Source organism: Bubalus kerabau, chromosome 8, assembly GCF_029407905.1.
Source record: "Bubalus kerabau isolate K-KA32 ecotype Philippines breed swamp buffalo chromosome 8, PCC_UOA_SB_1v2, whole genome shotgun sequence".
Classification (NCBI taxonomy): Eukaryota; Metazoa; Chordata; class Mammalia; order Artiodactyla; family Bovidae; genus Bubalus; species Bubalus kerabau.
In genome coordinates, this window is record NC_073631.1 from 120805446 (window position 1) to 120818284 (window position 12839).

At 48.1% G+C, this 12839-nt stretch overlaps 1 protein-coding gene across 5 annotated transcripts in view; it reads left to right on the top strand.

Annotated features, from left to right (window-relative positions):
- The window catches only part of RBM33 (RNA binding motif protein 33), a 108084-nt gene that overhangs the window by 46069 nt on the left and 49176 nt on the right, over positions 1-12839 (top strand). For 3 of the 5 annotated variants that reach the window (XM_055591361.1, XM_055591362.1, XM_055591364.1), the window contains 3 exons: positions 728-936; positions 5126-5414; positions 9006-9064. In XM_055591361.1, coding sequence (XP_055447336.1) covers positions 728-936; positions 5126-5414; positions 9006-9064 — 557 coding nt within the window. The remainder of the gene's footprint in view (positions 1-727; positions 937-5125; positions 5415-9005; positions 9065-12839) is intronic. The other 2 variants (XM_055591363.1, XM_055591365.1) reach the window with 1 other exon arrangement.

Below are 12839 nucleotides of genomic sequence, written 5' to 3' on the forward strand. Positions count from 1 at the left end.
TTTGATTGTCGCCCCATAGCATTGATCAGAGAGGAGGGCACGTTCTGTGGCTTTGATCGCATTTGCTGTAGCTTCCCTGTCAGGTGGTGTGGATGGAGGTCTGTCTGCACAGAGTAAAGTTGGTGATGTTTTTAAATAAATCAGAAAATCTGGCTTGGTGTAGTACTAAATGAGTTTCCGTTCTTTATGAAATTTAAGTACTTGGCTTGAGAGTGATTTTATTAGTAGTTTTGCTTTTAAAGCAGAACAATCAGTGATTTCTAATTTTTGAGTCTGTCCACTGTGAATTAATACTTACACTGGATTCGCATAGACGAGTGTCCTGGTTACTGGGGTAGCCAGGTCTTGACCAATATCATCTGCCATCAGTGAAAGAACGTGATGCCTAGCAGATGAGGAGTGGTGGTTGGATTGAACTTCTTCAGCTTCTCCTTTTTAGCTTTCCTCAGCACATTTTAGTGGTCTCAAATGAAAATTCAGATTTACAGGAGGTCCTTGTATGTTAAAGAAGAAGCATGTCTTCATGTAACAGGCCTCACTCATGGCGTCCGGGTGTCTCTGTACCCTACCCCCGGCTGCTTACTGCTGAAGTGGAGTCGTTTGCTGTTGGAGAAGCACCCGCTGATCCTGAGTTTCCTTGTCACATACTTGTTTTATTTTGTGTCTCCCTATAGATCTGATTTCGCCTCTTTGAAGGTATCTAACACATATGCATCTTTTCAAATAGAGCTTTCAGCAGAAGCCAAAGCCGCGTTGCTTGAATTTGAAGAGAGGGAGCGACAGCACAAGCAGGGCCGCTACGGCTCCAGGCGGGGAGGAAGGAGAGGAGGTGCGTCCCTGTGCCGTGGCGTTGGAGACCAGAGGAGAGAGAGCAGCGAGCGGGGGCGCGCCAAGGACCACAGGCCCGCTCTGCTGCCCACGCAGCCCCCTGTGGTGGTGAGTTGCTCAGCTCCGTCCTGGGAGCCTACACGCTGAGAACAAGGGAAAGTTCTCTCTGGTATGGGTTTCGTATTTTGCATTTGCCTTAGTCTGAGATGAAAATTTAGTAAAAGGCGTCACAGCTAAAGTTTCTTTATAGCCTGTGGTATGATTTCGTTGTTGTTCAGTTGCCAAGTTGTGCCTGACTCTTTGTGACCCCATTGACCACAGCGCTCCAGGCTTCCCTGTCCCTCACCATCTCACGCAGTTTACCTGGGTTCGTGTCCATTGAATCGGTGATACCATCCAACCGTCTCCTCCTCTGTGCTCCCTTTCTCCTCCTGCCTTCTTCAATCTTTCCCAGCATCAGGGTCTTTTCCGCTGAGTCTGCTCTTTGTATCACGTGGCCAGAGTATTGGAGCTTCAGCATCAGTCCCTCCAATGAGTATTTAGGGTTGGTTTCCTTTTAGATTGACTGGTTTGATCTCCTTACAGTCGAAGGGACTCTTAAGAGTCTTCTTCAGCACCATAATTCGAAAGCACTTGTTCTTTGGCACTCAGCCTTCTTTATTGTCCAGCTCTCACATCTGTTCATGACTACTGGAAAGACCATAGCTTTGACTTTACAGAAGCCTTGACTATACTGACCTTTGTCAGCAAGGTGGTCTTTGCTTTTAAGTCTGGGTTTGTCATAGCTTTCCTGCCAAGAAGCAGTTGTCTTCTAATTTCATGGCTACAGTCACCATCCGCAGTGATTTTAGAGCCTAAGCAGAGGAAATCTGTCACTGCTTCCACTTTTTCCCTTTCTATTTGCCATGAAGTGATGGGAGCGGATGCCAAAAAAATCCTAGTTTTTTAATATTGAGTATTAAGTCAGCTTTTTTTCACTCTCCTTCATTCTCATCAAGAGACTCTTTAGTTCCACTACACTTTCTTCAGTTAGAGTGGTATCATCCGCATATCCGAGGTTGTTGATATTTCTTTTGGCAATCTTGATTCCAGCTTGTAACTCATCCAGTATATGGTCTTAAAAATCCAGTCTTCTAGTATTGAGGTAGTGAAGACTGATTCTTTGCCAGTACTGAGGAAGAAAGAAGCAGTGAGAGAGCTGATGTCTTCCACGGGTCAAACCACACAGGAACCTTGCTCGTCTCTTCTGCTGGTGGAGGGGCGCTGCTCCTGTGAGCACCATCCTGAAAACACAGACTCTGTTACATTGAGAATCTAGCCATAATGGTGTATTTTGTAAAATATTTTTTCTTATATACTGCTTACCATAGGTTTTTCCTTAAATGTAGCAGTTTCTCTTACAAATAACTGTCATCTCCTCTCCATAGAAATGGAGATTGTCATATCCATTAAAAATTTTCATAATTTATGACTAAATCATGTAATTGTAATTTCAGCTTCGTTTGAATTTCTCAGGAACAAAGACAGGAAGTGTAGTGGTTTTTTTTGGGTTGTTGTTCTTTCAGTTAACTGTAGTATTTTATAATTTTTCCTTCAGAAGTTAGTCTTCAAGGACAGATTTATTTAATGTAAATATGTGTTGGCACTATCTACCCTTCTACATTATTACGTGCATGTAGGGGAAAATCACACCTGACCTCAGTGTAGAAAATTGTGGTTTAGTAGGCATTCGTTTGTGAAATAACAAAGTAGAAAAGGTGATATACTGTTTTTGCATGAGAATTCTAATTTCAGTGAACAGGGAAGAAAGGCCGGTGGGTTGATCACGGCATAAAGAGATGGATGATATTGATAGCTGCTCTCTGCTCATACCCATTTGTTTTTAAGCTTCTCTGATAGCAGGAAGATTGGCCCTTCAGTTTTTTCCTTTTCTTCCCCATCTTGCGTCCTCGCCCCCCACTGGCATTGTGTGTGTTGAACTGCCAGCTCCATGATTTTGGCCTCCGAAGCGGGGAAACAGCCAGTAGGTGACGGGTTTTTACATAGCTGTTCCTCCATGATCCTGGAAAAGTAACTGAACTCCCTACTTTCTTACCCAGATAGAGAGGCTCAACTGGGAGCCCTGAGTGCTTTAGAAGTGTTGCCCAATTGTCAGTTGACACAAGTCCCTCCTGACAGCAACATCGTGTCTGGAATTCCCTAGGTGCCAGCAGGCTCAACTTGCTGCCGGCCTGACTCTGCCTGCCGGAGCCTTGGCCTGTGAGCTGTACGCGCATCGTTGCTAGCAGTGGTATTTTAAAGCTGCAGGTTGCTGAAGCAGTCACAGCTTTCTGGCGTGGCCTTAACCTTGCTCCGCTCGTGTCCACCTTGGTCCCGGCCGCACCCCAGCCCAGAGCCGTCTGTGTCTCCGGCTCCTTTTCTGCCGTGGCTCTGCTTGTGTCTGTTTTCTCCTTGGTCCATCTGTTGGCGCTGGCACTTTGCTCCTGCCGCTCCCGAGCATGCTCTGAGGATCGCCTCCTCACCTTTGCAGTCTGTCCTAGTAGACTGCTCTCTGGGCCCTTGGGTGTTACCTGTGAGCTCCTTTCTTGAGCCTCTCTTACTTTGAGTGTATTGAGATTGGGGTGTAGTCTCGTCTCTTCCAACGGGGCCCCTTCTCTCTCTCCTGTTTCTTTGGCCGCATTGTCCTCAGGCCAGTTTCTGATCAGAGCTCTCACTCGGCAACATTGTCCTTCCTGCCATCTGCTCTCTCCACATGGGTCTGGGTCTCTAGCCTGCACCTCTTGCCAGCTCAGTTTCTTCATTTCCTAGCTGCCCTGGGCTTCTCTGCATGGCTGTTGCCCAGGCCCTAAGTTCCCCTTGTTTAGAACATGTGATCTCCTTAAAAGTCCTTGGCGCGGTCGAGTGAGGGGCCCTGCCCTGCGCTCTTTCCCGGCTGAGTTCAGGTTTAGTTGAGCTGCCCCTCTGTCAGCGCGCTGCCCGTGCGGATTCAGTGCTGACGGGATGGAAGAGGCTGCTTGACACACAGCTGTGCACGGCACAGATGCCGCGCCTCAGAGGCAGGAACGGGCCAGTCTCTGGGAGCATGTGTGCCCGTGGCTTCATGCTAGCTCTGCATCTTCAGGAAAGCCCTCCCCGAGGAGGACAGGTGCGACAAGGTCGTGTACACTTGGGTTTCAAAATTCTCAGACCACGGCTGTTTCTTTCCTTTAGCTCCTGGCGGCTGTAGCCTGTTAAATGGTCCGTCGTCTTCTGTCCCCTTTCCCCTCGTCTGTCACACACTGTTGGTCATCGTCCTCAGATGCTGTAGAGGCTCCGGAATGGAATTCAGAAGCCTCTGAAGTCTGGCGTCATCCCGGGCGACCCGTGTGCAGGGTGCCCGGGCCGGTGGCGGCCTGTCGCCTCTGCCGCCCTGTGCGGCCGGTTGGATGAGTGCTCATAGGCAGGGCTTGTGGAACCAGGTTCTCTGCTCCTCTGCTTGCCAGCCGCGAGGAGGGTCATGACGGGCCGGCTTCGTAGGCTTGTTGGGGGTGAGTTACTCCACATACAGACCTGTCAGCGCGTGCTTAAGACACCGGCGGAGGGGAGGAGGCCCAGTGCTCTTGAGGCTGCTGCTGTGGTGGGGATCTCCTCCTCTCTCAAGACTGTTGCGCTAAGTAACCCCGAGATTCCTGACCGCACAGAGGGTGTGTGTTCCCACTCTTGCGCCCTCCGATCTTCGAATGTGGCTGCAGCCACGGGTCCGCGAGTGCGCCTCTGGGCGTGTGTTCCGCCTCCGCTGCTCTCAGGTGATGCCATTCCACCGCTCGCCTGGCTCCTTCCCCTCCTTCCTGGTTCAGAGGCCACCTTCTCAGGAACCGTCCCTCCCCTCTGGGAGCCCTTGGCCCTCTCGGCCGCCTGCTCTCTAGCGGGGCTGCCCCTGCACTGCCCGCCCGTCTCTTAGGTTTTCTGGAGGAGGAGTGGGCCCACCCAGGCAGCTTGTGCTCCGCCCGCAATGCGTGGCTCGTGGCGGGCAGTTCTGATGGTTGAGCTGCAGTTTTTCCCTTTTGGAATCCATGCGTTATGTTCGGGGGCTGCAGTCTTCCCTCCTTGTCCTGATGTTGGCTCTCGTCGTCAGACGGTAGCCATAACTGTGAGCAGGTGGAGCAGCCCATTTATCCTGCTGTTCTATACATTTGTTACTAATAAACTTACTTCTGAGTCAACTCTTCCAGTGCAGTCAGTGTGAAATCTGTAAGGCACTGGCATTTTTCCTTGTAAGCGTTGATTGTTGTGACTTTGTCTCTTTTGGTGGTTTTAGACGTACTCTCCAAGATTAATTCCTCCTCCACAGCCTCAGCCACCGCCTCCGCCACCACCGCCGCCGCCTCCGCAGCAGCCGATCCGCAGTCTGTTCCAGCAGCAGCAGCTCCAGCCCCTGCTGCCCCTGCAGCACCCGCACCACCCGTCCCCTCCGCAGGGGATGCACATGCCGCCCCAGATCGAGGCCCCCCGGGTGATGATGACCCCTCCTCCCGTGACCCCACAGCAGCCCAAGAACATACACATCAACCCCCACTTCAAAGGGGCCGTGGTGACGCCCGTTCAAGGTATGTGTCTCCTTTGCTGTGGTCAAGTTCCAGGTGACTGGCTAGTCCGTCGTCACTTCCAGGTCCATAAGGACGCCAGGGGCTCCCCGAGTCCTTCCCGCTGCTCAGATGCATGCCGGCTGGCGGGTCAGGCTCCTCTCAGCTTGTGTGTCTCCTGTCACGGCGCTCCGGGGAGGGCATTGCGAGCGTGCGGCAAAGGCGCAGGGCCTTAGAGGCCACTGTGGAGGGCTCTGGGTGGTCCTCCTCGTCACTTCCTGGTGGGGCTGAGTGCCAAGGGCCTGTCCCCTCAGGTGCCACTCGTGCTGCTTCTTTGAGTTCCAGAGGTGCACACCCGTCTGTTCATGGTCAGTTCTGATGGCATGATCACAGACGCACGTTCCTGAAGTGAGGAGACTATTTCTGAGCAGTGAATACGGAGCATATCTTCATGCACCTGCTCAGCGCAGCGTTGACGCAGACGCTGTTCTCCGTGGTGTCGGAGATCTGTCGGTGAACACAGTGGTCAGCGCTTGCTGTGGGTGTCGTCTAGCACCTTAGCAGCGACAGTGAGCCGTGAAGACGGTAAATGAAGGCCCCGTGTGGCGCGTTGGAGAACGGAAGCGCAGTGCTGAGGAGAGCAGGGGGAGCCCCGTGGTGGCGGGGGCCGACTGCACTGAGAAGGGAAGACCCGAAGGGGCGGGGGCTGCTGGCATGCCTGTCAGCGGAGGGGTCTTCCAGGCAGAGGGGCCGGCCAGCGCAGAGGCGCCTCTTTCTGATGAGGCTGTGCCTTTTGTGTTCAGGTAACTAAAGAGAGACCAGGTAACAATTAGTGGAGTGCAGCGGTGGAGAGAAATGTGGAACCTTGTCGTGTGAGACCTGGGAGCCGTCCTGAGAGCTTTGCTTTTGTTCCGAATGAAGTGGGCCGTGATTAGAGGAGTCTGAGCACAGGAATAGCATCGTCGCTGTGTGTTTGACAAGGGTTGTTCTTGCTGCTGTGTTGAGAGTGGGCTCGTGAGGGCGGCAGGGGTGGAAACCAGGCGTTCAGCGGGGAGGTGAGTGCAGTGGCCCGGGTCAGGAGCCGGGCGTGCCTCAGGACAGGACTGATGGATGGGCTGAGTGGGCGACGCTGAAGGGGCCCGAGCGCTGGAGGGCGGGGTTGCCGTCACGGAGAGCGCTGGAGGCCCAGCAGGCCTTCAGGGGAGACCACAAGTGCTGCGCTGGAGGCGCACCTAGGCACGCAGGCGCACGTGTCTGGGGTGATGTTACTAGGAAGCGTGCAGATGAGGTCTGGGTGCGGAGCTGAAGTGGGGCTCTGTTGGCATCTCGATGGGCCCGGGGCCTGGAACCTGGGGCACGTGACATGCCAGGGTGGGGGTCTGCAGGGAGGGGAAGCCCGGAGAGTGTGGAGGACGGGGCTGGCGGAGCCCAGTGCTCGGGTGGCTGGGGGCGGGCTGCAGGCTGGGTGCTGGGCCCACAGTTGCTGGGTCTGTGGGGTTCAGACAGGGTGCTTTTGGTGACGTGGAGGCGGTACCCGCCTCATTGAGGTGGGCTTGAGCGGGAACGGGGTGCAGGCGTGGGAGACGATTGTATCGACAGGGATGAAGAGTGTCTTGCCAAGATGGACGTTGGGGAGCAGGAGAGTGGGAGTACTGGGCAGCTCTAGCACCCCCTGGAGCTGTTGGCCATGAACTTGTATAGACCTGGCCACCTGCATGGTTCTCTCCAACCACACTCCCCTTTCTGCGTCAGGTGTAGCCTAGACAGCGTTGGAGTTGCTGGAGTTAGGCTGTTGACGAAGCAGTAGAGGAGGCGTCTTGTTCACAGTGAAGGCCATGGAGTGTGTGATGATAAGGGGCCAGGAGATGTTTGTGGGGTCCTGCAGTCGGGAGGTTAGGGTCGTGGAGTGAGGCGGGAAAGTCGAGATGGTGTAAGGTCATGGAGAACGTGCAGGTCTCGGGGCTGGGGCAGCTCTGGAAACAGCAGCTTGACTGCGCTTAGTTAAATAGGAAGCCACTGTTGTTCTTGAGAGAGACTGGTTGTCTAGTTGTCTCCTGTATCCAAAAGATAGAGTAACCCAGTGGTTCTCAGCCTCACACAGTCAGAAGGTGTTTTAAAAAATTAAAAAGATGTGTGCACACCTTTGATAGCACCTACTTTCTTTTCAAGGATGAAGAGTGTTTTATCATATTGTAATCAACCAGTTTTGTTGGAAATTTAACTTGTTTTCGAGATTTTCAGTATTAAAATTGAAAACCTAGTCCATTAATTCATGGGACAGTGTGGAATATAACTATTAAATGCCAAATGTAAAGAGTTCAAGGTTCAGCTGGAACGGTCTCTTAGCATTACAGGTTGTAAATTGTCTCCTGTTCACAGTGGAGGAGGAAGCAGGTAGGGAGAAGTGTGATCTTAATTAGAAGTCTAATGTACCGATGTCTTTGCTTAATCATAATAGGTAAAAAATAGTTTATCTTAGTGCTCTATTTTAAAAATAATGTTGATTGACTTTTAAGCTGTATTAACTTCTGTGGTGCTGATTTACCAGAACTTTTTCAAATTAAAACTAAATGCTGTTACATTGTTCTTGCTGAGTTCTCCATGGTATCCCTTTGTGTCTGTCTGTGTTTGATCTTCTCTTATAAGCACATTGGTCATGTTGGATCAGGGCCCCCACCCCGCCCCCGTGACCTCATTTTCCCTCCATCACTTCTTTAAAGGTGCATTTCCACATGACCTTCCGAAGTCCTCGTGAGGAGGACTCTGGGGTGTGAAGCTGAGAAGGGGCTGCCCTTCAGCCCTTGCACCTGGCCGTCCGAGATCTTCCTGGACGCGTCTGGCAGGACATTTTAATGGAGGGGTTAGCATGCTACCATAGAGTGGGTACCTCTTGCAGGGGGATTTTTTTACCTCCCAAATCAAAATCAGTATAAGGCTCGTGTATGAGACAGCTTAAACATGCAGGGTGTGGAACTAGCATCTGGCTTTTTCCCTGTTTTTGAAACTATTTGACACTGTTCTGGCAAGTTGCTGGAACCGTGCCTCTTGAAACACGCAGACGGCAGGCCTCGGCGCGGCAGGTCACAAACACGCAGACGGCAGGCCTCGGCGCCTCGGCGCGGCAGGCGGCCGGTAGGTCGTCTGTGGCACAGCAGCCGCACTGTGCGCGTGCACTTTCTTCTCTGCTCACTTCACTCGTCTCCCGCCTCCGTCCCTCGTGAGCCTGGAGGATGGGGATATAAATTTGTGTTCAATGGGTGTCGGAAAATGTAACTCGGATTAGATACCCTGGATCACCTGCATATGGATGTCGGAAACAAAGGATATTTCTTACTGTAGAGGAATAACATCTTCTTTGGTGCGAAGTATTTTAATTCTAAGTAAGAATTCACCGTTGAAATGGAAGCTTCTGCTTGTGCTGTTGTACACTGAAGACAAAAGTTCTCTCCCCGTCCCTTTATGGAATCGTATCAGTACAAACATGCAGCCTTTGCTTACGTGTACGCTTAACGTGTTATGCACATGCGTGTGTTCCGTGCGGCGCTCGGTGTGTCGTGCTCCTCTCCTGGCGGGTTCGGGTGAAGTCAAGTGTAACGAGTGCTGTTTTCCTCACAGTGCCCTTGCTGCCAGTCCCGAGCCAGCCGAGACCTGCGGTGGGACCCCAGAGATTCCCAGTGAGTAGCAGCTGCTCCTTCTGCTCTCGTAGGGATGAGCACACATTTACCAGGAAATATTAATACGGCAAATACAAGTGGTTCCAGCCAAATATAAGTTTAAGGATTTGTAAATATTGGCAATAATTTTTGCAGTGGAAAATGTTTATTAAAAGCTTAAGGTCAATGGATTTTTGAGAATGGAATTAATTTTGTTTAACTGTAAAATTGTTGACTCAGGATCATCAGTAGAATGCCTTTTGTCTTAAAGAATATGACTTTTGATTTTGCTGCTGCCTTATGTTAGGTGAGGAAGGGCTTCATTACCTTGTGTGTGGAGCCATGTGTGCGCTTGGGTGCATGTGAGTGTGTGTGCGTGTGAGTGTGCGTGTGAGTGTGTGTGTGTGTGAGTGTGTGTACGTGTGAGTGTGTGTATGCAGTTTTAGGGAGCAATAATGAGGTGTCTACTTGTTTAAAAAAACAAGCTCAAAGGTCTTCATGAGCCATTGGTTTTATATTTTAAAAATGCAGGTTTTCTTTTTAAAGTATCTTGAAGACACCCTCGCCCCACTTTCCTGTGTTCCCATAATTTTATCCATTCTTCTGGTAATGTTTTAATTAGAAGAAAAATGTCCATTAAATAGTTATCCATTTAAATAAATAAATTTCATTTTATTTGACTTTTTGGTTTGATTTGTAGTTAGTTCATAGTTTTATTAAGTCAGTGAGAATGTATTCTAAGAACAATTTGAGAAAAAAAAAAGGACCAGACCATAACATTTTAGTTTGTATATAAAACAGATGTAGTTTTGTTGATGCTAAATAATCTGATTTCCTGGAGATACCTAAATGACCTGTTTGACCCTAGCTTTGATCCTCAGTAGCTACCATGTTTATGTGGGTCATAAATGAAAGATCTCAATGTGTAGTCAGATGATTATTCAGAAAGACAGTATTGGATTTAAAGGTTCAGAGTATTTTTTAGGAACTTTCTTGATTTGTAGTTAATCTTTATGACATCATATTATTTCTAGAACTGATTCTTACTGGTTTCATACACTTTATTAGCTAATTTTTAAAAATTAACTGATAAGTTCTAAAATCTAGTTATTTTAAAAATTAGGTCACATTTATTGAGTACAGATCCTTACTTGAAACAGGTGTCTAAATAGTTAAGATTTATTAATTGCATCACTCAAGGATAAATATGTGTGTTTGGTGAATAATTTAACTGCTAGTTATTATAAAGCACTAACATTTTTTAAAATGTACTTTTTCTTATTTTCAGGGTTTTGAGCTAGTGTATTAGAATCATAATTGATTTTGTGTTTATAGTTTATTAGAAATGCAGAGATAAAATTCGATGAAAGCAAATGTAGTTTAAAATTATAAAGCAAGGTTGTATGTAAATATAAAATTAGAATAATCATTTGCAGTTTTCAGCTACTTATAATTTCAGTTGTGCAAACATTTGTATCTGATACTAAAAGAAACCTGTATTACTTGAAGTCATTACAAAGAGGATAATAAAATAATTTGTGAGAAATTAAACTAAAAGTTATATAATACTCTGAGGGTGGTAAATATTACTGAACTGCCCTTGGAGCAGTTTTTGCGAGGTGTAATGTTTTGTTATTTTTAAGGTGGGTAATGTGTACAGATAATGGGAAACAGGCTAGAGATTAGTCATATGTGTGATATAATTTGAGAAATAGTTACTGCTATTTAACATGTGTCTTTAAGCCCCAGTGCTGGTTCTTAAACTGCGTGCTCAGTTGTGTCTGACTCTTTGCACCCCATGGACTGTAGCCTGCCAGGCCCCTCTGTCCATGGGATTCTCCAGGCCAGAACCCTTGAATGGGTAGCAATTCCCTTCTCCAGGGGATCGTCCCAATTCAGGGATTGAACCTGCATCTCCTGCACTGGCAGGCAGATTAAGTTACAATAGAGGGTTTTTTTTGAAGTTCTTCAAAATATTACTGGGAAGGAGGCTAACTCTAGGCTGGCTCCTGTTGTTTTACGTACACCAGATTTTTTTTTAATTTTAAAATATCTTAATGAGTATCAATTTTTATATAATTTTAAAAGTTATTTTTCTTTTACGGTTAGTACAGAATTTTGGCTATATTCCCCATGTTGTCCAATACATCCCTGAACCTGTGTTACACCCAGCGGTTTGTATCCCCCACTCTCCCACCCTTATTACATCCCTGCCACCCTCTGCCTTGTAAGCACTGGCTTATTCTCCATATTTGTGAGTCTGCTGCTTTTTTGTTACATTCACTAGTTGTATTTTTTAGATTCCACATATATGTGATTTCGCACAGTATTTGTCTTTCTCTGTCTGATTTATTTCACTTAGCTTAATATCCTCCACATCCGCCTACATTGCTGCAGATGGCAAAATGTTCTTTTTATAGCAAAGTACTGTTGCATTGTGTGTGTACATGTATATACATCTTCCTTATCCCTTCATCTGTTGGTGCACATTTAGGTTGCTTCCAGTCTTGGCAGCTGTAAATACTGCTGCTGTGAACATTGGGGTGCATTTATCTTTTCTGAGTAACATTATTTTTTTCCTTTTCTACTCATCGATTCTACTTTGTTTTTTAATCAATGTAGATGTGGTTTCATGACCACTTAGTTTCTCATGTGCTGAATGTTCTATATAGTGCTAGTCCTTAAACCGTAAAGTGCATGAGCACAGGCCCACGAAGCCCAGTTTCCTCCTGAAGAGAGAATGCTGTTGGGGCTTAAGAAAGCCCCTTGGTGATTTCGTACTGATGGCAGTGTACGCTGCGGGCTCTTTCCTGGTTCTTTTCGATAGAGGGGTTTAGTCTTTATTTGTTAAACTGAATTTTGCTTTGTAAAGTGACCACACACGCACCAATTGATAAAACATATGTTAGGAAGGCTAGCTTCAGTTTCATCGTAGGGTCTGTGTGAATCAGTGTGCTTTCTTGGTACACAGGATAAAGATTTGAATTACAGATTGTGTCAAGTGAAACAACATGCATTTTGATCTTATCTTTCCCCTGCCTAAACTCCTTTAGTGAATTTCCATTGCTCTGCTCCTGGACAGCTTCGTACGCTTACTCATCTTATGTGAGAAGCGGATTCATGTCTCTATAGAGTCCCAGTCATCCTGCGCTCAGTGGAAGCAGTCTGACCCCGGACCTCGTGTGCACAAGTCCAGATGAATAGTTAGTTGTTGAGTGCGTGTGTGCAGGGGTGCGACTGCGTGCTGCCTTGCTGTTTATTAGGCACCTGCGTGAAGCAGTATGGAGAAGGGGTGTATCTTTTGCGCGGTAGAATTCCATAATCCACATTTAACTGTACAAGAATTCAGGTGTACTCAGTTGACTAGAGAGTAAAAAAGGCAGACAGTAGTTGGAAGTAGCTCTAGGTTTTCAGATTTTAACGGGATTAGGATACAGTTGGTATAAATGTGAAGGTATTCCTTCTCCTCTGTCAACACTAGTAAACTTTACTTTCTTTTGTTCTTAAAACTTTGTTTCGGCCTGTGCTGGGTCTTTGGTGATATGCACAGGCTTTCTCTAGTTGCGGTGAGTGGAGGCTTCTCGTTGCAGTGGCCTCTCTCGTTTGGTAGCGCGGGCTCTGGGCACGCAGGCTCCGTTGTGCGGCCTCAGGCTCTGAGCAGGGCCTCACTCGTTGTGGCACATGGGCTTCCCTGCGGCATGTGGGGTCTTCCCAGACTGGGGATCGAGCCCGTGTCCCCTACATTGGCAGGGGGAGTTTTAACTCCTGGGCCACCAGGGAAGTCCTCAACTTTACT